The sequence below is a fragment of the Capra hircus genome, chromosome 4 (genome assembly GCF_001704415.2).
Source record: "Capra hircus breed San Clemente chromosome 4, ASM170441v1, whole genome shotgun sequence".
Taxonomy (NCBI): domain Eukaryota; kingdom Metazoa; phylum Chordata; class Mammalia; order Artiodactyla; family Bovidae; genus Capra; species Capra hircus.
In genome coordinates, this window is record NC_030811.1 from 209,221 (window position 1) to 233,452 (window position 24,232).

At 51.2% G+C, this 24,232-nt stretch overlaps 1 protein-coding gene across 1 annotated transcript in view; it reads left to right on the plus strand.

Annotated features, from left to right (window-relative positions):
- Positions 1 to 24,232, plus strand: part of VIPR2 (vasoactive intestinal peptide receptor 2) — a 67,829-nt gene that overhangs the window by 37,593 nt on the left and 6,004 nt on the right. Inside the window, exons 5-10 of the mRNA XM_018046628.1 lie at positions 4,087 to 4,184; positions 17,294 to 17,435; positions 21,358 to 21,508; positions 22,490 to 22,550; positions 23,485 to 23,554; positions 24,064 to 24,155. Coding sequence (XP_017902117.1) covers positions 4,087 to 4,184; positions 17,294 to 17,435; positions 21,358 to 21,508; positions 22,490 to 22,550; positions 23,485 to 23,554; positions 24,064 to 24,155 — 614 coding nt within the window. The remainder of the gene's footprint in view (positions 1 to 4,086; positions 4,185 to 17,293; positions 17,436 to 21,357; positions 21,509 to 22,489; positions 22,551 to 23,484; positions 23,555 to 24,063; positions 24,156 to 24,232) is intronic.

Sequence of the window (24,232 nt, forward strand, 5' to 3'; positions counted from 1 at the left end):
GCAAAATGCTGTGCTGGATAAATCACAAGCTGGAATCAAGGTTGCCAGGAGAAATAGCAACAACTCAGGTATACAGATGATACCACTCTAATGGCAGAAAGTGAAGAACTAAAGAGCCTCCTGATGAGGGTGAAAGAGGAGACTGAAGAAGCTGGGTTAAAACTCAGCATTCAAAAACTAAGATCATGGTGTCTGGTTCTGTCACCTCATGGCAAATAGACAGGAAAACAATGGAAACAGTGACAGATTTTCTTTTCTTGGCCTCCAAAATCACTGCAGAAATTGGCTGCGGCCATGAAATGAAAAGACGCTTGCTCCTTGGAAGAAAAGCTATGGCAAACCCACACAATGTATTAAAGGCCCATATGGTCAAAGCTGTGGTTTCTCCAGTAGTTGTGTGTGGATGTGAGAGCTGGAGTATAAAGAAGGCAGAGCGCCAAAGAATTGATGCTTTCAAACCGTGGTGCTGGAGAAGAGTCTTGAGAGTCCCTTGGACAGCAAGGAGTTAAAACCATCAATACTAAAGGAAACCAACCCTGAATGTTCACTGGAAGGATTGGTTCTAAAGCTGAAGCTCCAATACTTTGGCCACCTGATACAAAGAGCTGACTCATTGGAAGAGACCCTGATGCTGGGAAAGATTGAAGGCAAGAGGAGAAGGGGACAACAGAGGGTGAGATGGTTGGATGGCATCGCCGACTGAATGGACATGACTTTGAGCAAACTCCGGGAGATAGTGAAGGCCAGGGAGGCCTGGCGGGCTGCAGTCCACGGGGTGGCAGAGAGTCGTTCATGACTTGGAGACGAAAAAACAGCAACAAAGGCTGACCAAGAAGGTGAAAACTATAAAGCGCCAATAAAGGAGACTAAAGATTATCTTAAAAATGGAAAGAAGCCACACGCTCTTGGACTGGAAGATTGTCATTAAAGTGACCACACTGCCCCAAGCAATATACAGATTTAATGCAATCCCTATCAAACTACCCATGACATTTTTCACAGAACTAGAACAAATAGCCCTAAAAATTACATGAAACCATGACTGGCCCAGAACTGCCAAAGCAACACTGAAGAATCAGAACAAAGCTTGAGACATAACCGTCCCAGACTTCAGACAATACCGCAGAGCTACAGTAATCAAAACAGCATGGTATTGGCACAAAAACGGAACTGTGGATCAATGAAACAGAGCCGAGAGTCTAAAAACAAACCCACACATCTGTGACCAGTTAATCTTCAACAAAGGAGACAAGAATATACAATGGAGAAGAAACAAGCTCTTCAGCAAGCGGTGCTGGGAAAACTGGACAGCTGCATATAAATCAATGAAGTTAGAACACTCCCTCATACTGCATATGAGAATGAACTCAAAAAGACTTAAAGACTTAAATATGAGGCAGGACACTATGAAACTCCTAGAAAAGAACATGGGCAAAACGTTCTGACATAAATCATCGCAGTGTTTTCTTAGCTCAGTCTTCCAAGGCAATAGAAATAAAAGTAAAAATAAATAAGCGGGGCTTAAGCTTATAAGCTCTTGCACAGTGAATGAAAGCATAAACAAAATGAAAAGACAACCTACAGACTGGGAGGAAATAATTGCAAATCATGAGACTGACAGGCTTACTTTCCAAAATATGCAAATACTTCATGCAACCCAAAAACAGTAAGACAAACAACCCAATAAAAAGAAATGACCAGGAGACCTAGACGTTTCTCCAAAGAAGACATACAGATGGTCAACAGGCACGTGAAAACACACTCAACATCGCTAATTAGTAAAGAAATGGAAATCAAAAGTACAACAAGGTATCACTTCAGCCTGGTCAGAATGGCCATCATTGAAAATTCTACAAATAATAAATGCTGGAGAGAGTGTGGAGAAAAAGGAACCCTCCTACATTGTTACTGGGAGTGTAAGTTGGTGCGGCCACAATGGAGAACAGCGTGGAAGCTCCTTTAAAAACCGAAATAGAGCTACCGTATGATCCAGCAATCCCACTCCTGGGCGCATATCTGGAGAAGATTCTGATTAGAAAAGAAAGGTTCATCCCAGCGTTCATCACTGCACTGTTTACAGTGGCCAGGGCATGAAAACAACGTTTGTCCACCAGTAGGAAACGGATAAGGAAGAGGTGGTGCCCAGGTGCAATGGGATGGCACTCTGCCTTAGAAAGCATGAGATAACGCCATTTGTAGCAACATGGAGGCGCCCAGAGATTGTCGTACCAGGTGAAGTAAGAAAAGACAAAGGTCACACGGTATCGACTGTACGTGAAATATAAAATATGATATAGATGAACTTATTTACAAAACAGAAACAGACACAGACACAGAAGACAAACATGGTTAACAAAGCGGACGGCGGGGGCGGGGGGTGTATAAATTAGGAGTTTGGAACTAAGACACGCACACTACCATCTGTAAAACAGGTAAGCAACAAGGGGAATTCTGCCCAATGTTCTGTAATAACCTATAAAGGAAACGAATGTGTGTGTGTAACTGAGTCGTCGCGCAGTGCGTCTGAAACCAGCACAACACTGTGAATCAATTACACTCCAGTTTTACAATGAAAGTCAGCAGATTCATCAAAGAGCAAAACCAGATACAGATGAAAAGCAATCTCTGGAACCGGGAAGAAAGGTCCAAAGAAACTGCCAGGACACAGCAGAGGGGTGAGGGGGCGGGCAGTGGAGGGTCCCTGGGATGAGCGGCAGCGTCACTGTGACTGCAGCCCCAGCAGGAGGGACAGACCCCGGCCGCCCAGGCACCGTGGACAGAGGGCCATCCCCAGCCAGGCTGCTGCAGTGAGCCCAGAAAGCATCCAGCCGCTGAGCGTCTGCAGACCGCGCGAACGCGGCCTCCTCCGAGCCTGGGCCTCTGGGGATCCAGCGCAGAGTGCGCTCAGAAACGCAGGGGGAAAAGACGGTCCAGAAAACAAGCCTGATGGGCTTTTTCCTGATGAGGAAAAAAGGCCAAGAAGGGAAAACGCAGAGAGACTGTTTGCATAATAAAGGAGGCGGGCAACCACAAACAGGGCGATGGGGCGGCCGGAGGGGGAGCAGCGGGGCCAGCTGGGAGGCGGCTGAAGGAGAGGAGACCGCCCGCGACCCCTCGGAGACCCGGGGACCAGACCACGTGTGTTAAAGGTACACCGCGGGCATCAGGCCCGCGGAGGGCCCCGGTGCCCCCGGGTTTCACTCAGCTGTGGCTGCGCTTCTGGGGTCTGTTGGCAAGTGTGTGTGCTCATCACTTCATTTGCTGGGCTTTCGGTGGGCTTGAACTGTCATTTTCCAACTGTCCAACCTGAACTGTAGCTGCAGGTGACACAGTGGCAGCTGCTCCAAACGTGCCCGTCCTGCCTGTGACCCCGCGTCAGCATGGCAAGCGGGACAGACCCTCCAATCTGGGTTCCCAAGGGTGCTGCTGAACCCCAGTGCATCCCTGCTTCCTCCCTTGCAGGCTCGAGGCCACAGAGTGACACGTCCCACACACACTGACCTCTGAGCCTCGGGGGTCACTGGAGGCAGGACCTGCTGTTTCTCTCACGCTTAGCTCTGCCATCTCCATGCACTTAAGACCCAGATCACACCAGGGGTCCATGGTGGGAGCCAGGAGCCACGTGCCATGGAGGCAGGATCCTGCTGGTCTTCCCGGGTCAGACCCGCCCGGTTCTGCTTGAAAGTGGCCATTTCTGTGGGCAGGGTGACCTCAGGAAAGACCACAGGCTGGGCCCAGCACCCACCCGGGTGGGCTTCTCCCCCCAGAGACGAGCACGGGCTGCAGAAATGGAGGGCTGACTGCTCTGGGCAGGCCTGGAGGCCCCTCCAAAGGTGCTGCCCGCTGTCCTGCTTCCCGAGCTTGCCCAGCTGGCGCCCTCCAGAAAGGTTTGCCTTATGGAGACCAGGCCAAGTGGTTCATTTGCCGTGGAAGGGAACAGGTGGGCGGTGATTGTCGTTTCTGGCTCAGGGCGGAGGTGGAACTCCAGGATATTACTGCCTCTGTCATGCCAGCAGCAGCAGCCCCCAGCCCCTCCCGAGAAGGAGGGCCCGCTGTGGCTCACGGATGCGTCTCCTTCTCTTTCAGATCACCTTCTACATTCTGGTGAAGGCCATTTACACCCTGGGCTACAGCGTCTCTCTGATCTCCCTTACAACAGGAAGCATAATTCTTTGCCTCTTCAGGTAAGCAGCAGAAATGAGTGATTCTGCCAAAAACAGGGGATGGCAAAGCATCCATTTAAGCTGTCTCACCCTGGGAGGGGGGCAGAGACCACACCCCCGCCCTCGTCTGTGCCGAGCCAGCCAGACTCCCTCGGAAGGTACAGTACGATGCTGACGCTGATGTTTGCATGTCTCATTTGAGGAGACAATGCTGACCGTGGATAAGAATGCAGTTCAACTGCTGGAATTCTCCAGGCAAGAAAATCAGAGTGAGTAACCATGCCCTTCTCCAGGGCAATGTTCCTGACCCAGGGATGGAACCTGGGTCACCTGCATTGCAGGCAAGATTTTTTACCAGCTGAGCCGCCAGGGAAGCCCCCTACTGATGTCATGCTTTGAAAACACAGACGCAGCCTGGCCTTCCCCTCCCCACTCAGAAACGCCCGGGTTGAAGCCTCCCGACAGGCGCTCTGTTGAGAGACAGTGTCACGTGTTCAGAAGGACAGGCTCAAATCCAGGCGGTCTTGTAGTGGCTGTGTGATGCGCAGCAGACCGCCTTCTCTCTGTGTGTCTGTAAATTGCACAGGCTGAGGGACCCACGCAGCATGTGGGAGGTGCGCCGTCGGCACAGCCTGCTCCTCCCCTGCACCCAGACCCTCACTGTCTCTGGAGCTAACACCAGACGCTTTGCAGCTGGTGCTGGGGTGTGAAGGAGGTGTAGACGCTTCCACCTGAGAAAAGCTTTTACTTTCAGGTTAAATCCATGTAAGGGGTGCTATCCAGCTTAGTTTGATGGGTTTTGATCACCTGTCAAAAAATAATCTGTAGACAACAAAGAGCTTTATTTGGGGGTCTTAGGAATTGCAACTTGGGAGACACAGATTCGGGTAAAACTGAGAGGGTTCCAGGGAAGAGAAGGAGTTGGAGGCTGGTAAAGAAAGATGCCGCGGGTTGTGAAAGCCGTCTGGCAGGAACTGGGACTGGCCCTGACACAGAGGGAAACTGTCCTCACGGCGTAGACTGTGACGGGTTGTCCAGGGTCTGGGTCCCACACGCACCTGAGTTTCAGGGATGCTGTGCAGACGTTCTGGGCACCTTCGTCAGACAGTAGGTGCTCAGAGCTCAGATTCCATCGGCTGAGACATGGGTGGCCCACCTCCTCCAGGCCTCTAGCCCCGTGTGGGCGCTCTCTTGGCAAAATTCCTTCCGTTTCCTTTTCCTCCACACACCACATATCTTCTTTCGCTTTGCTAAAATGTAGTTCGCGTGTTGGTCACTCTTCAGATAACATCAGTGACATAGAAAATGGAGTATTTTAAAACATTAGGAGATCCATTCTTGGAAGAAAATGAGTGAGTGGAGGCAGTGGAGCGTGTAGACGAGACCCCAGCAGCCGTTGGCTGGTGCTTCTGTCGGTTCGGGCATCTCAGATGCGACAGGCGGCTGATAACTCTCAGAAAGAATGAGGCAGTGCCTTTAATCCAGAACTGCACTTAGAAAAATGTAGGGAAGACCTGTCATCTTACATGATAAAAACTTTAAAGAAAACGATGATATTATTACTCTTTGCTCTGCAATCTTCTATATTTTACTGTGCATTTTAAAATCTAGAAATTGTGAAAACAGAAAAAAAATTAAGGAGGTTAGCTGGCACAGGGTAACTTGAATGAGAAAAAAACTCAGCTTGTTTTTGAAGAGCTCCCATCTCGAGCAAACCATATACTTGATATCAGTATGGGGCTTCCGTGGTGGCTCAGCTGGTGAAATATTCTGCCTGCAATGCAGGTGACCCAAATTCGAGCCCTGGGTCAGGAACATTCCCCTGGTGAAAGGCATGGTTATCCACTCTGATTTTCTTGCCTGGAGAATTCCATGGACAGAGGAGCCTGGCAGCCTACAGTCCATGGGGTCGCAGAGTCGGACACAGCTGACATCAACCATTTCCCTCAGGTTTGTACTTCATGGCCTGTTTAACTATTGCAAGCACGGTCATGACCCGTGAGGGGAATCTCAGATGGTTCACGCATGTCAAACACCGTCTTCTCTGCAGGAGAAGGCACTTCGTGGCTACGGGCGGCACACGCCCACAGTGGCAGCCCCTGCTCCGCGGCTCACTGTGGAGCGGCTGCAGGCTGGGCCCCGCCTTCCGTCCGCGCTTCCATGCGCCTGCTCACGCCACCCCGGGAGAGCTATGAGACTGAGCTGATTCTAAAGTCCATGCTATAAAAATAACACGGCCCATTGTCTTGGTCATTACACCCAAGAAGCAGGCTTCTTTGCAGTCACCATTTATTCTCCAAAACAGCCCAGAGGCTAAGAAAGGGCCGAGCCACCACGACCTCACTTTGCAGACAGCGAGGGCGCATCGCCTTTCGTCCAAGGATGTGTAGACGTGGGTGCCGGCGCCGGGCCCAGCTCTGCGTGGGAGTCGCGGGCGGGCGGTCGCTGCGCTCCTGACCATGTCCCGGGGTCCAGGCATGTGCTCACGGGCCTTTACTCATGGGCCCAAGAGCAGCTGCAGTGGTTGCTCCAGCCTGTGCTGTGCGTTTCATCAGGGTCGTTATTAATAATCTGGTCCTTCCGACACCTCCACCAAGTGAGTGCTCTTGATCCCAGTTGTAGCAACTCGAGAAGGCGGCCCTGCCGCTGAACGGGGGGCGGCAGGGTCTGACCCACAGCCACATGCACCCCATTCACCCTCAGGAATCTGTTCACACAGTCATGGGGCGTGTTAAACACAGGGAACAAACTTCCTGACTGAGGCCCCGCGGGCGTGTTACACACGCAGAACAGACTTCACTACTGAGTCATGTTACACACACAGAGCAGACTTCACGACTGAGGCCCTGCAAGTGTGTTACACATGTGGAACAGTCTTCACGACTGAGGCCCTGCGGGTGTGTTACACACGCAGAGCAGACTTCACTACTGAGGCCCTGAGAGTGTGTTACACATGTGGAACAGACTTCACGACTGAGGCCCTGTGGGTGTGTTACACACGCGGAGCAGACTTCACTACTGAGGCCCTGCAAGTGTGTTACACATGTGGAACAGACTTCATGACTGAGGCCCTGTGGGTGTGTTACACATGGGGAACAGACTTCACGACTGAGGTCCTGCGGGTGTGTTACACATGTGGAACAGACTTCACGACTGAGGCCCTGCGGGTGTGTTACACATGTGGAACAGACTTCACGACTGAGGTCCTGCGGGTGTGTTACACATGGGGAACAGACTTCACGACTGAGACCCTATGGGCGTGTTACACACATGAAACAGACTTCACGACTGAGGCCCCATGGGTCTGTTGCACACGCAGAGCACACCTCACTACTGAGGCGCTGTGGTCTGTTACACAGAGAACCCCCTTCCCTGAGTGAAGCCTGCAGCAGGGGCCTGGGTAGGGCTCCCCACGCTGAGATGCATCTCCCCCACGAGCACAGCCCCCAGGCCACGGTCCAGCAGGGGCAGCGCCAGGAGCCGGGACACTGCATGTCCGTCAGCCCCCGCTTCCCAGTAGGTTACTGCTAGTCAGAGCTCTGACTGCAATGCTAATTTTGGCTCTTTTAGAACTTACGGGAGGAATGCCCAGTCCCTGGGCTCCTCACTCAGCGTTTGCAGGGAGATTGATCCGTGCTGTTGCGTGTGGCTGTCCGGTGTGAAGGCAACACAGCTCACTGACTCAGCCGGTGTTCGTGGAGCGAGGGGTAACTGCTTGGCGGCAGGCAGCACTGCTGTGACCATCCGTGTGCCGTCCCCTGCACACAGGCGCACACTTCTTCAGCTGCGGGTGTGTGTGCACGCCTCCCCTTATGTTCCCGTCTGCCTTGTGACTACACGTCTTTCCTGGTCACAGCCGTGCACACACTCTTTCTCCCCGGGTGCTGCACACTCACACCTGCTGAGTGAAGATTCCTTCCACTCCATCTCCCACACCATTTGTTATCCCAGTTTTAAAAGATGTTTCCATGCAGTTGGGTCTGTATAATATAGAGTTGTGTTTCTAATTTGCATTCCCTGGTGGATCATGATATCATGTTTGGAAACTTTAATTTTTTTTTTTTTTTTGCAATACCATTTCAAGTGTTTGCTCATTTTTCTATTCAGCTGTCTCTCTGTTTTTTAAGTTAATTTTTAGGAGTTCTGAAGGGCAGCCTTTTGTCAGCTCTGGGGATTACAGATTTTATCTCCAGCACTGTGGTTCAACTTTATACTCCTCTGATGAGGTTTTTGATCAGTGAAAGTTCTTCATTTTAATCAAGTCTGTTGACTATTTGTCTTTATGGTCAAAGCTTCCTGAGCCTACTACCACCTGGAAATGTTATTGGTTTAACTTCGTGTGTCTGGGTTTATGACCCACGGGCGGCTTCTCTTTGAGGATGGTGTGAGGTAGGGGTTGAGGTTCGTGCGCTTTCTCCGAGTGCATGCTCAGTCTCTCCAAGACCGCTGCCCGGGAAGCAGCCTGTGCTGGGGCAGTGCAGAGGTGCCCTCAGGGCCGCGCCGAGGGACCGGGCGCTCTGCTCTGCCCTGTCTGCCCCTCGCCTGTCGCCGGCCACTTCTGTGTCACTGTGACACTCTGCCTCTGTAGGGAGTCCTCACTTCCAGCGAGGTAAGCCTATCAACCCTTCTTTCTCGTTGCGAAGAGGCTGGTCATCTGCACTTTCGTGACCAGTTAGTTTGTCAGCAGCCATTAAAAAAACCGATGGGATTTCCTTTTGGATTGCACTGAATCTGTAGATCAGCTTGGATAGACTGGTCACCTTCACCATTTTAAATCACCCAGCCAGTGATCTTAGCAGCTCCTGCCATTGGTCTGGGCTTTCTTAATTTCCTTCAATACTCCTCTGTGGTCTTCTGAGGAAAGATCTTGGACATCTTTTGATAGTCATGCCAAAGTCCTTGTTTATGCTATTGTATATATTTGTGTATTAACTTTCTAGAAAAGGAATTGATTTCTGTATGTTAATCTTGCTTCAGCAGCCTTGCTTAATTATAAATTTTATAGTGATTATGTAAAGTCATCTGGATTCTTCTATGTGCAGCTCATGTTTTGGTGAAGTCCAGTGACTGGAAGGGATGGTAGCAGACCGCCTTTCCTTACTGCTGAGCTCAGAGTGGAAAGTCTAGATATTGCACTGTAAAGCATGAAATTCACTACAGATATTTTGATGATACTCTATCAGATTAAGAACATTCCTTTCAATTCCCAGTTTTCTGAATTTTTAATCATGAATGGGTTATGAATTTTGTGATAATTTTTCTGCATATATTAACATAAGTAGGTGATTTTTTCTCCAAAAGTTCATTTAATGTGAAAAATTATATAGGGAGATTTTCTGATATTAAATCTCCCTTTCATTCCTGTAATAAACCCTACTTGGTTGTGCTGGGTTTAATTTACTAACATCTTGTTTAGGATTTTTGCGTCTACATTCATGAATTTAACCTATAATTTCCTTTCTGGTAAAATCAGGCTTTGCTATGACACTTACGCCAGTCCACAAGTGAATAAGCCAGTGGCCCTATTTCCTATTCTGTGAAATAGTGGAGGTTGAATAAGGCGCTGTTTCCTCCGTAGCGTTTGTGGGTTTCACCGGGAAAGCCATCTGGGTGGAGAATTGTCATGTGGGAAGGTTTTATTTTTAGGTTCAAGTTTTTAAAAACAGACATAGGATGATTCAAATTCTCTGTTTCTCTTTATGTTAATTATAAGCTGTATTTTTCAAGGAATCTGTTCATTTCATCTATATCTCTCTCTATATCTCTTATCATATTTTCACGTGTGTAAGAGCTATACTGATATCTCCTTTTTCATTCCTGGTATGGGTCCTCTTAGTTTGTAGTAATGCTTCCTAAGGCCCACTTGATTTCATACTCCAGGATATCTGGCTTATAGGTGAGTAACCACACCATCATGGTTATCTGGGTCATTAAGATCTTTTTTCTATAGTTCTGTGTATTCTTGCCATCTCTTCTTAATCTTTCCTACTTCTGTTAGCTCCTTGCACCTTCTGTCCTTTGTTGTGCCCATCTTTGCATAAAATGTTCCCTTGATGTGTCCAATTTTCTTGAAGAGTCCTTCCCATTCTATTGTTTTCCTCTGTTTCTTTGCATTGCTCCCTTAAGAAGGCTTTAACTCTGCATTCAGTTGGGTATTTCATTCCCTTTCTCCCTTGCCTTTAGCTTCTCTTCTTCTTTCAGTTGTTTGTAAGTCCTCCTCAAACAACCATTTTGCCTTCTTGCATTTCTTTTTCTTGGGGATGGTTTTGATCGCCCCCTCCTGTACAGTGTTACAAACCTCTGTCCACAGTTCTTCAGGCGCTCTCTCTACCAGATCTAATCCCTTAAGTCTATTTGTCACCTCCACTGTATAATCATAGGGGATTTGATTTAGGTCAGACCTGAATGGCCTAGTGGTTTTCCCTATTTTCTTCAATGTAAGCCTGAATTTTGCAATAAAGAGCTCATGTTCTGAGCCAGAGTCTGTGGAGGAGCTGGAAGGCTTTAAGCAAATACTGAAAATGTATTTGCTCCACTCATGACGAAGGTTGGAAGCTGGGACGAGCATAACAAAGGGTTATGAGCGTTCACTGAGTGCCCAGGGCTGGGAACGGATGACGAAGGGTCAATACGCCCGGCCTTGAGGCGTTCGAAGGCTTCCTTCTGACCACCTGTTTCTGAGAGCAAGGACCGTTGTTTCATGATAAGACTCCCTTTAGAATTTCGCCAAAGCTATGTTATGGCTTGGGCAGTAGGAACTGTATTTTATGCTTGAATGTTTTAATGTTTATCTGGAATGGCTACGTGCAAGTCAGCCTTATGCTCTATTCCCTGAAAATTATAAAACTACACAATTGGATAATAAACTTTGTCAGTCCACTAGAGGCTGTCCCCAAGTGTCCTTTTCAGAGTGCGGTTCTCCGAGCCTTACAGAGTCAACTCTAGGTCTTGTTTTTGTGACTGTATAGTGCTTTTCCATCTTCAGCTGCAAAGATTATAATCATCTCCTGGAATGTGAAGTCAAGTGAGCCTTGGGAGGCAGTACTGCAAACAAAGCTAGTGGAGGTGATGGAATTCCAGCTCTATTTAAAATCCTAAAAGATGATATTTTTAAAGTACTGCAATCAACATGCCAGCAAATTTGGAAAATTCAATAGTGGCCATAGGACTGGAAAAGGTCAGTTTTCATTCCAGTCCCAAAGAAAGGAAATGCCAAAGAATGTTCAAACTACTGCACAATTTCACTCATTTTACATGCTAGCAAGGTAATGTTCAAAATCCTTCAAATGGGGCTTCAACAGTACGTGAACCAAGAACTTCCAGATGTATAAGCTGGATTTAGAAAAGGCAGAGGAACTAGAAATCAAATTGCCCACATCTGTTGGATCATAGAAAAACCAAGAGAATTCCAGAAAAACATCTACTTCTGCTTCATTGACTATGATAAAGCTTTTGACCACAACAAACTGGAAAATTCTTAAAGAGATGGGAACACCAGACCACCTGACCTGCCTCCTGAGAAACCTGTATGCAGGTCAAGAGGCAGCAGTTAGAACTGCACATGGAGCAATGGGCTGGTTCAAAATTGGGAAAGGAGCATATCAAGGCTGTAGATTGTCACCCTGCTTATTTAACTCATATGCAGAGTACATCATGAGAAACGCTGAGCTGGAGGAACCAAGGGCTGGAATCAAGATTGCCAGGAGAAATATCAACAACCTCAGATATGCAGATGATACCACTCTAATGGCAAAAAGTGAAGAGGAGCTAAAGAGCCTCTTGATGAAGGTGAAAGAGGAGAGTGAAAAAGCTGGCTTAAAACTCACCATTCAAAAAACTAAGATCATGGCATCCAGTCCCATCACCTCATGACAAATAGATGAGGGAACAATGGAAGCAGTGACAGGTTTTCTTTCCCTGGACTCCACAATCACTGTGGCCGGTGACTGCCAACCATGAAATTAAAAGACGTTTGCTGCTTGGAAGAAAAGCTATGACAAACCTAGACAGCATATTAAAAGGCAGAGACATTATTTTGCTGACAAAGGTCCATATAGTCAAAGCTATGGTTTTTCCAGTAGTCATATATAGACGTGAGAGTTGGACTATAAAGAAAGCTGAGCACCAAAGAATTGATGCTTTTGAGCTGTGGTGTTAGAGAAGACTCTTGAGAGTCCCTTGGACTGCAAGGAGATCAAACCAGTCAATCCTAAAGGAAATAACACTGAATATTCTTTGGAAGGACTGATGCTGAAGCTGATGCTCCAATACTTTGGCCACTTGATGAGAACAGCTGACTCACTGGAAAACACCCTGATGCTCAGAAAGATTGAGGGCAGGAGAAGAGGTGAAGAGGATGGGATGGTTGGATAGCGTCATTGACTCAATGGACATGAGTTTGAGCAAACTCCCGGAGACAGTGACGAACAAGGAAGCCTGGTGTTCTGCAGTTCATGGAGCTGCCAAAAGTCAGAGACAACTGAGTGACTGAACAACACTGTCATCTTTATTTCCCTTCTTTGTGTCTTGATGAATCATACTGTATAAAGTTTTATCAGTTTTATCAGTGTTTTCCAAGAACCAGCTTTTGACCTTTTTCTCTTGTATGCGTATTTATTAACTTACTGACATGGCCTCTTATCTTTATTTTTTCCTTCCTTCTGTGCTCTCTGTTTTCGATTTGGTGTTCTTTTTCTAGCTTGTTAAGTTAGATGTTCAGCCTTCCTTTGTTTAGACTGCTTTTATTTATATCTACCAATTTCCCTCTCAGACCTGCTTCATTCCCATCTTTCAAGACTAAAGATGTGTTTTTCATTATCATTTAGTCCTAGTTTTTCTAAGCTCTTCTTTTGGTTATCTTTTAACTATAAAAGTTTATAGTTTAATTTCCAATCTGTTATTAGTTTTCTATTCAGCTTGCTAATGATTTCTGGCATAACTCGCGGTGATCAGAGAGCATACCACATGAATTAAATCCTCTGAAATGTGTTAAGATTTGATTTGTGACTCAGAATCTGATCTTTTTTAGTCAAAGTTTCATTTTCATTTTAAGACAATGCAGATTCTACAGTTATTGGTTTGCGTGCTACATATATCATTTACACCATTTATCGATCATGTTATTTAAATATTCTAAATTTTACTGTTTCGCTTAACTACTTCCCCGGCGGCTGTGGTCCATGCAGCCACAAAGCGTCGGACACAACTGAGTAAGTAACGCTTTCACTGTTCTATCAGTTACTGAGAGACGTGTATTAAAATCTCCAACTATAACTGTGGACTTAACTATATCCCCATTTATTTATTTCACTGTTTACTTTATCTATTTCAAGGGTATGTTATTAGGGGCACACCCATTTCAGGTTTGATCGTCCTATAAGCCTTGCCTTACGGATAAATCTGCTTCTATACCAGTGGGGTTCTGCCTGCTTTCTTTCCTTTGATGTCTGCGAGGCATACCCCTGTTTGCACCTGCGTGCTCTGCGAGCTCCGTTCACTTGAGACTTGTTGCCTGCTTCCGGCCTGCTTTCAGTCGCACACACGGCACCTCGCGCTCGCGCTCCAGCTGCTTGCTGGCAGCTGGGGCTTCAGTGCCTCCGTCTCTCGCTGTCGGCTCAGCTGTTGCGTGGCGCCTGCGCGCTACTCGTGTTTGTCTTCAGTTGTCGAGTATTTCTATTATTCCAGTGTCTCCCTTTTGGGTCGTTAGTCGTATACTCGGCGATTCTTCCTCTGGTTTTCACCTCATGTTAACGAGGTGCATGCGTGTCTCACAGGATCTAACCTCCAGTTCCTATTTCCGTCTCCTCCAGGTGGCGCGAGCCGTCCCTGCAGCCTCATGACTTCCGTGTCATCGTGACGTGTCCTAGCTGTGCACGTTACATGCCACAGGCATGATCACTATTTTCGCTGTTTTCAAAGTCAGCATTTGTTTAGCAATTTGTTTGTCCGTCTTTCCTTCCTGCAGCTTCCTGTTTCCATCTGCGTCGTCTTCCTCCTCCCTGAAGATCTCCTTTTAGGAAGAATTCTCATGGCTATTGATGCCTGAAATCATCTTAATTTTGCCTTCACTTTTGAGGATATTTTTGAGAGTACCGAATTCTTTGTTGGCAGTTACTTTTTTTCATCACATTGAAGACGTACGTCCTTATTTCTTTTGAAAAAGTCAGCCTCCAGTCTCACCGTAATGCTGCTGAAGGATGTCTTTTCCTCTGGGTCCTTTGAAGACTTTTTTCTTTGTCTTTGCTTTTTAGCAGTTTTGCTGTCATGGGCTTTAGTGTGGTTTTCTTTGTGGTCCTCCTTCTTGGGGTTAGTGGGATTCCTTTAATCTGTTATTATATTTAGTTTCAAAAATTCTTGGCCAGCAGCTCCTCAAATATTTCTTCTACCGTATTCTCTCTCCTTTCCTTCTGAAACACCATTTTCACATGATAAGTATCTTCAGCATTTCCTGTACATTGTTTCTTTATATTCCCCTTAATTTGTTTCTCCCTACTTTAGACGTGGGCTTCCCAGGTGGCTCAGTGGTAAAGAAGCCTCAGTGCAGGAGGCACAGGACACACAGATTTGGTCCTGGGCTGGAAAGATCCCTTGGTGGAGGAAGTGGCGACCAGCTCGGTATTCCTGCCTGGAAAATCCCATCGCCAGAGGAGCGTGGCAGGGTGCAGTCCGTGGGGCTGCCAAGAGTCAGACGGTAGCGCACGTGCACGCAGGGCCTTAGACACAGTCTACCAAACTGTTTTCCAACTTATAATAATACCCTATTTTACTGTGTCTAATCTAACATTTTAACCCAGCTATTTAATTCTTAATTTCATGGGTTTTTTTAATTTTCAGTTTTCCATTTGATTTCTACAATTAATTCCATCCTCTAACCAGTATCAGTTCAGCCACTCAGTCGTGTCCGACTCTTTGCAACCGCGTGGACTGCAGCACACAAGGCCTCCCTGTCGGCCACCAACTCCCGGAGCTTGCTCAAACTCATGTCCATCAAGTCGGTGATGCCATTCAACCATCTCATCCTCTGTCATCCCTTTCTCCTCCTGCCCTCAATCTTTCCCAGCATCAGGGTCTTTTCCAGTGAGTCAGTTCTTCACATCAGGTGGCCAAAGTGTTGGAGTTTCAGGTGCAGCATCAGTCCTTCCAGTGAATATTCAGGACTGATTTCCCTTAGGATGGACTGGTTGGATCTTGCAGTGCAAGGGGCCCTCAAGAGTCTTCTCCAGCACCACAGTTCAAAAGCATCAATTCATCGGCACTAAGTCAGAAGTAAAGGGAAATATTTATTAGTGCACCATCCTCTAATTTTCTTGGATATATTAATCAGAACCATTTTATAGTCATGTCTTAAAATGCCAGTATCTGGATCTCTTTCTATTCTGTTTGATTTTTGTTTTTCCATTTTTAACTGCATTTGATCATTTGGCACCATTTCTGACATATTTATTAATTGATTATTGAAGTTACATATAATTAAATCATAGAGGCTTTAGATGGTATTGTACCATAGAGAGGATTTACTCTTTCTAGCAAGATGGGCCAAGCCTGAGCCAGGCAGGGATTGAGTCAGTCTAAGGCTGCATTTCAGGCTCTCTGAAGGCTTGTTTGTCATTATTCCTAAGTCACAGCCCTTTAGGGGCTTCAGATGAAAACCGAGGAATCCTTCTACTCATCCAACACGTGAGCACCTTGGGAAATGGAAAAGGAGAGAAGGAAACTCTCTTAAGTAACTGCCTGCAGAATTCGAGGCTCCCTGTGGCTTCCTTTTCTCCACTCTGTTGCCTTGAAAGCCTTAACGTCTTTCGTCGTCCGTTCCACCTGGTGACGCTGTTACAAGCTCTGGACCTCCGCTCTCTAATCAGCACTGTGCCCTGAAACCTGGGTTAACCCTCAGCCAGGAGATGAGAGGAGCTGCCGTGCCCGATGCTCCCTCCACAACAGGGCCCTAGTCCTTTAGGTCCCAGCCGCCTCCGCTGCCCTCCAGAGCTCCGTAGACAACTTTTTAAATCACAGTTGACATGGGAGGGAGGTCAGATAAGTTTCTCTTTGGAGCCACAGGTGGAAGTCTGCTTAGAATATATTTTTTAATATCCTTCAAATTTGTAAACTCTACTTCAACTTAATGATCTTGGAAGTGCATTTGTGTGGAACAGCTTGTCTCCAAACAATTAAAAGTCAGAGTTAAATCAAATATCTAATTAAGTCTTCTCCAAAGCAGAATTTAAGTGCTGTAAAATAATTATAAACAAAATGTTCTTAACATGCTTTAGAGAAGCAAATATCACATAAAGTTAAGTTCAAAGACAGGTCCTTTGAGGTGGGTCTTGCAGGAAGTTTGCTGCAGAGACACATGGTGTTCACATCTGTGAAGTGGGGCGTGCTTCTGCAGGCTCAGATGCATCGTGGCTGTGCTATATACATTTATCCCAAAACCCTCTTTCTAGGACTCTGCTCTAAGGCGTGAAGTCAGAAATAAAGGGCAATATTGATACACAAAAATGTGTCCCGTAATGCAAAGCAGAAACCATCTTAAATACACAAGGCATGCTTAAATTGTTCAGTTCAGTTCAGTCGCTCAGTCGTGTCCGACTCTTTGCAACCCCATGAATTGCAGCACGCCAGGCCTCCCTGTCCATCACCAACTCCCGCAGTCCACACAAACTCATGTCTATTGAGTCGGTGATGCCATCCAGCCATCTCATCCTCTGTGGTCCCCTTCTCCTCCAGCCTTCAACCTTTCCCAGCATCAGGGTATTTTCTGAGTCAGTTCTTCTCATCAGGCGGCCAAAGGACTGGAGTATCAGCTTCAACATCAGTCCTTCCAATGAACACCCAGGACTGACTTCCTTTAGGATGCACTGGTTGGATCTCCTTGCAGTCCAAGGGACTCTCATGAGTCTTCTCCAACATTGTTCACTTCCATAAAAAAGAAGCTTTATGATTAAAGCCACACAGGCATCTGTCGAAGTGTTTAACTCTCCATCTCCTCCCTCTTCCCATGACCCCCATTCCCCCGTCCTCATCCTCCCTCCCCTTTGCCTTCCTCGCCCCCCCTCGCCCTCCCCCACGCCCCCCTCGCCCGCCCCCACGCCCCCTCGCCCTCCTCCCTGCCCCACACCGCCCCCCCTCGGCAGGAAGCTGCACTGCACCCGGAACTACATCCACCTGAACCTGTTCCTGTCTTTCATCCTGCGGGCCGTCTCGGTGCTGATCAAGGATGACGTGCTGTACTCCAGCTCCGGGACTCTGCACTGCCCGGACCTGCCGTCCTCCTGGGTAAGGCTGTACGGGGCCGGGCCCTCTAGGCAGCCTTGTTTACTCCCGCCCTGCCTCCGACCTCCGTCTGGGATGAGGTCCAGAGCCCGCTTCACCGAGGCCCCGATCGGGGGGCGGGGGGTGGTCCAGCCTGCGCTCAGAGCATCTCAGGGCGGCGGGTGCCGCGGGCGAGGGGCACAGGGGCTGCCCGCTGGGAGGTCATGGCCCGAGTGCTGACGCAGGCAAGACCAGACTTGCTCGAGGGCACCGCCGGGAGACCAGCAGCAGCTGGGGGCTGGAAGAAGGGGACACGCGTGGGCACGCGTGGTGCCGTTTTCTCCCCCGTGCCCGGGATTCCGAGCGGTGGATGCTTCCAGCCGGCAGGACGGGTACCACCTGGGGGCGCGTGGCCCTGGCACCTGTCCCGGACGCAGTGCGGTGAACGGGCTGCGCAGGGATCACCCGGACTGGTAGTTTGTGCGGCGCAGGTGGGGCAGGCGGTGGACTTAGTGGGGCTTCAGAAGGAAGCTCAGTTTGGTGCGCTCACTGAGCGAGCCCGGTCCAGTGCTTCTCTCCTCCGGGGTTCTTCATGCCACCCGCTCAGATCCGCTCTTCCACGCAGAGCCAGACCCGGCTCTCCCCCGGCATCCGGCATGGATGGACCCATTTGCTACCACCGTTCCTCTGGCCTGAAGAGGTCTGAGTCAGGGTCTTTCTAAAACGGTGAAGCCTTTACCACACTGCAGAGCCGCTGCTTCCCGGCCCGCAGGTTACTACGCCCCTGGGGACAGCCCCTCCGCGAGGCGTGTGGACTGGCTGCAGCAGGAAAGTCAGCAGCGCGGCGCTCCACCCCGACTTCCCACCCCAGGCGGGAGGGGCCCCCGGGCTCTTGTCCCAGGATGGAGTCTCTGCACAGGTGGGGGTCCCTCAGAGGCCAGGACCAGGGAGACCCGGTTCTCCTCCCGCTGAGAAATCTTGCCCTGCTTCTCTGCCTTACTCAGAGCTCTGCTCCAAGGAGCCCTCCTTACTTAGCTCCTCCTTCATTAAAGGATGTAGTGACCCTGATGGACCCACGGACACCAGGCCCTTGACCTGAGCAGTATGCTGTCCTGCTGTGCAGACAGAGGACCTGGCTGGCTCCAGGCTGAGGGAGATGGAGGTGGAGGGATGTGAACTTGGATGTCTTTGCCCCGAGTCCCACCTGCCTGGGGCGTTGGGGGCAAACTCAGGTTTGAAACATCTGAACAGGGGTACTCCTGTTCAGAGAGGAGGGCAGGAGGTTGGGCTGGGGGCCTGACTTTGCCAAGGGTCCTGGGCTCCACAGCCCAGGATAGAATAAGGGGGCAGAGGGGGGAGAGGGAGCAGGAGGAAGGGAAGTGAGCAGAGCCTGTCAACACACACAGGTGCACATGTGCGTGCAGACACGCAGCCGTGTGTGCTCACACGTGCATGCAGACACACAATCGTGTGTGCTCACACATGTGCATGCAGACACGCAGCCGTGTGCTCACACGTGCATGCAGACACACAGCAGTGTGCTCACACGTGTGCATGCAGACACAGCAGTGTGTGCTCACATGTGCCTGCAGACACACAGCCGTGTGTGCTCACACATGTGCATGTAGACACGCAGCCGTGTGTGCTCACATATGTGCATGCAGACACAGCAGTGTGTGCTCACATGTGCATGCAGACACGCAGCCGTGTGTGCTCACACATGTGCATGCAGACAGCAGTGTGTGCTCACATGTGCGTGCAGACACACAGCCGTGTGTGCTCACACCCAGGCACACACACACTCTTCACAGTCTGTCCCTTCAAGAAAGTTTGGCTCCAAGCCTGGAAGGACAGCTCTGAAGACAGGGGCTTTGAGTGGTGCTGGGGGAGCCCACGTCCTCGAGTGTGGGGCGCTTGCACACAAGACGCCGGAAACCACAGAAGCGGCCGTGGCCGTGGCCCTCACCTCTGCTGCTCGCTGAGCAGTGAGGGCTCCGGGCTTCAGGCCCGCAGAGGTGACAAAGCCTCCTTCCCCAGCCCTGCAGCCATCACTCCCACACGTTTAAGTAAGGTCTCCTGTTTGCTGGCTCTTAGCACCTGTGGACTCTGTAAGTCTCCCCAGGACCGTAGGGAATTGTGTCCCCATAGGGCCCAAGAGGCAAGCGTTTCCAAGTGTGGCCCTGGATTGTGCTTTTGACAGTCATGGAAATGGGAGCAGTTTTCTCATCATTTGCAAGGGGTTGGCCCTCAAAGAAGCCAGCTTTATTGGCTCATAAAGTGGACCTAGAGACAGAACCCGGCTTGCATCCTTACCAAGGCCAGCCCCCCCCCCCACACACAGGGGCCTCCTTGTCTGCACTCCTTGGTTTGGGTTTCATCTAAACTGTGGAAACTGCGCTGCAGTCTGGAGAAAAGAAGTGACCCAAGGGCCACCTGAAGCTGACCTTCAACAGGACCTCCTGCAGACCCTGGGGCTCAGTGCCCTGCACGCCTGGCTGCCGTGGGTGGTAGAGGCTCCCAGAAGGCACAGGACTGGCCAGGGACCCGCTGGGAACCAAGCAGGGTGCAGTCCTGGCCGCTGGCCTCTCGGCCTTCCCACGACTGAAGGTCGGCAGACAGCCCCTCACCCCAGAGCCTCTGCCCTTGGAGTGTTGATGGCGTATGAGCTGCAGGGACGGAGTGCAGACATGGCATTTCAGACCTTTTACCAAGAAGAAAGAACTGGAATCATCTTAAACACACTTCGTCTTTTTTCCCCCTTCAACAGTCCGTCTTGGAAACTCTCTGAGTCTACCAGGGTCCCGGGGTCTCTGTTGAATCTGGAAGGTGTGATGTAGTCTGTGTGACCATCCCGCCAGTAACAGACACACCTTGGTTTCTATTTCTGCCACCACTCGGTCAGGGGGGACTGGCGAGAGACTGGAGGCGGTGAAGCGCCCGTGTATTTCAGCTGTAACAAGCAGAGCTGGGCGCCGTGGGCGCCGCGTGTGCAGGGTGCTCCTGCCCCGGCCCCAGGGCTCGCCGTGGGCTCCCTCTCCCCGACCCCCAGACCCGCCTCTGCCACTGTTCCAGCAGGGGGCGCCAGTCCCAGGGCCTCCTCGTTGGGTTTTACGCGCCTCTTCCCACTCACCCGGCCCAGCCCTGGCCTCCTCCACGTGCCGCACCCCCGCCCCACACCCGGCACTGGTGAACCTTAACCGCCTTGGAAAGAACAGAGCAGGAGAAACCTAGTGCCAGGCAACGGAGCGAGCGTCCTGGCGACGTGGAGCCGCTCCAGGTCAGAGCTCCTCGCAGCCGGCGCCCGCCTGGAAGGCTGCCGCGCGTTTCTTGCCTGCCCACCACGTGCACGCGTGTGGGTCTGTCCACATGTCATCGGTGTGTCCACCGCATCTGTCCACGAGTATGTATTTGGGCAGCAGGCTGTAAAGATACAGGACAATAGAAATAAAAGTGCTGGGGGGTTGTTTCCAGTGCGTTTATATAAGCTTAGTGATCTAAAGCCTAAATTTCCCCTTTCTAAACACCTGAGGAAATACTTTGTTTGGTGGGTTTCTCTTGTTTTTTACTTTATTCTCGTCTGTTGTTAAGAGTACACAGTGAGGAGGGAGAGAGGAGGGAAGTGGGAGTGAGCGGAGGGTTAGTGGAGACGAGGCGGCCGGGCCCCACGCGGTCGCTCAGGGGGAGCGTCCCCTCGGGCGTGGGGTGTGTCTGCCCGGCCGTGCCGCCCTCCGCAGGCTGCGGGCCTCGCCGCACAAGCACGCGCTCACGCTGGCGCCTCCGGGAGGCACCTCCGCGCGCCTCGCGCAGCAGGGACCCGGAGCGGCGGCCGTGGGCCTCCGGGAGGCGCCTCGCGCAGCAGGGACCCGGAGCGGCGGCCGTGGGCCTCCGGGAGGCACCTCCGCGGGGCGGCGTGGCGCGCGCGCTCACGCGGCCCCTCCCCGTGCAGGTGGGCTGCAAGCTGAGCCTGGTGTTCTTCCAGTACTGCATCATGGCCAACTTCTACTGGCTGCTGGTGGAGGGGCTCTACCTCCACACCCTGCTCGTGGTCATCTTCGCCCCCGGCCGGCGCTTCCGGGCCTACCTCCTGATCGGATGGGGTAAGGACTCGCCCTGCCTGCTAGGTGCTCCCTCGGACCTGCCCGCAAAGACGCTCTCCGCTCAGAAACACCCTGGGCTGCCCCTGGAGGAAGAGAGTCAACACCTTAATGTTTCGGGAGCCAGAAAGTGAAAGTGAAAGTCGCTCAGTTGTATCCAACTCATTGCAACCCCATGGACTGTGTAGTCCATGGAATTCTAAGCATTCTTACTGGAGTGGGTAGCCTTTCCCTTCTCCAGGGGATCTTCCCGACCCAGGGATGGAACCCAGGTCTCGCCCATTGCAGGCGGATTCTTTCCCAGCTGAGCCACCTGGGAAGCCCTGGAGCCTGGTCTAAAACCATTGTGACTCTCATTCCTCGGGTGAACCCCAACCAGGGCAGGGGGGTGGGGGTGGGGATCAGAAAGAAGGGGCCTGGGAGAAGGGGCAGGGAGGCCGTCCCCAGTGAGGTCCCCCTAACGTGCTCACCAGCGGGGCTCTGCCCAAGCTGGAATCAGAAAGGGGTGAAGCTGCGGGCCCCCACCTTCGCAATGAGGGGTGCCCCTTCAGGTCTCTGCCAAGTCGGGACACAGCCTCTCCAGCACGTTGATACTAACATCCAGAAACACATGCGTTTCAGGCCTGTGAAGCCTTCTAACATGTATTAAATTATCTTCGCTGCTTAGTAAGGTGTGAGGGTAAGCCTGTGTGTATTTATGAAGCCGCCGCCACCGCCGCCAAGTCACTTCAGTCGCGTCTGACTCTGTGCAACCCCATAGACAGCAGCCCACCAGGCTCCTCTGTCCATGGGATTTTCCAGGCAAGAGTACTGGAGTGGGGTGCCATTGCCTTCTCTGTATTTATGAAGAGTTTCCATTAATCTGTCCATCAGAAAGCCCTTGTCCCCGCTGGCAGGGAGCTCACAAAGGCTCCCGTGTGCGTCCCCATCGGGCTGGTCCAGGTGGCCAGCGCTGGGCCGGGGTGACCGGGTGTCTCTCTGCAGGCATCCCCACCGTCTGCACGGGTGCGTGGACTGTGGCCCGGCTCTTGCTGGAGGACACGGGGTGAGTGCTGTGCCTGTGGCTGAGGGGGGGGGCGCCGCTGACAGAGGGCCTGGCGAGCCAGAGGGCAGCTTTGTGTCTGGGCAGAAGGCAGCCTCTGGACGTTCGGGGGGGACTCGGGGCGGGGAGCTCAGAAAGGGGCCACAGGGCAGGTGGAGCTGAATGGGGGCTGGCCACAGAGCAGGGCTGGCGTCCGCCAGGCAGAGACAGAGCCCTGTCTTAGGGAGACTGGTGTGGCCTGGAGCCCATCGGGAACCCAGCGGGAGGGCATCCAGGCTCAGCCCTCTGAGGCCCTGCGGTTGGGCCAGGCCCGGACGCTTCTGCTGTGTGCGCAGTGGGGCAGGCCGTGCCCAGCCTGAGGCACCCCAGCTCCCGCTGTGGAGCCCAGCAGCTGCTGTGCCTTGTGCCGGCCCGGGTCCACCAGCCACCCCCTCCCAGCCGTCCCCTGCCAGTAACAAACACCCCAAGCATGGCGCTCACACAGCTCCAGTTTATTGGTGTGCTTCTGTCCCTGCCTCTTTGGTCAGCTCTCCAGCTCAGTCTCGCTAACTCACCTGCCGTGGGCACCTACCAGCAGGGGAGGCCGGGGCTGCGGGTCTAGACAGGCCACACTGAGTTACACGGACTCCACACCCTCCTGTCGGAACCAGCCAGGCTCCAGGACGAGGGTGGGTCTGCTCTGCTGGGAGGGGTGTGGGTTAACAGGGAATCGGGGGCCGTTGTACAAGCCTGCTGTGCCAGCTTCGTCTCGGAGACAGGGCCTGGCAATCAGGAGGGGCCACCTGACAAGCCTGTGAGTCAGGCTCGCCGTGGTCAGGGCCGGCTTGTTTGGCCAGCCCGGCGTGAGGGGTGCAGCCACGGGCATGTGAAATCCTCCTGTGCTTGGTTTATAGATGGAATCCGTGATAATGTGATTTTCCTTCTCTTTCTTCAATAGTTGCTGGGATACCAATGACCACAGTGTTCCTTGGTGGGTTATACGAACACCAATTTTAATTTCTATTATAGTAAGTGACTTCTGTGTGGAAACCTGAGTTACCACCAGGTTGCACTTGGGCAGAGAGCCCTGTGGTGAATACAGATGGCCCCATTCCACTCAGCCTCTCGAGACAAGAATCCCAGGCTGAGCTCTTCCACGGGAGCTCTGCCCACCGTCAGGAGGAAGGGGAGGGCGAGAGGGAGACATGCCTTTGGGGGGGGGTCACAGTCAGCTCCCCCAGGTGTGCAGCCTTGGATCTGAACTGGATTTCCATCTGTGGATTGCACGTCTTAATGTTCTCAACTTAACTGCCACAGCCTGGGGTCAACACATAGGTGACGCCACAGACAGACTGCCCTGCTCTAACTTGGGGGATGGGCAAAGGGAGCAGATCCCAACTGGGCAGGGCACCAGCGCTCCTGAGCCAGCGGGGCCCGGAGCCCCATTTTGGGTGGGGCTGAGCCGCAGACATCCAGGCCTCGCCGCCTCCCTTGCAGGGGGACTTCACACCCTGAAATGTCATCTCTTTTTGTGCAGGTCAATTTCATCCTTTTTGTTAGTATTATACGAATTTTACTGCAGAAGTTGACGTCCCCAGACGTCAGCGGCAACGATCAGTCACAGTACAAGTGAGTATGTGTTTAGAGCCAGCTTGCAACCACCCTCACCAGCCTCACGCAGCCTGATAACCTGGAGTACCTATGTG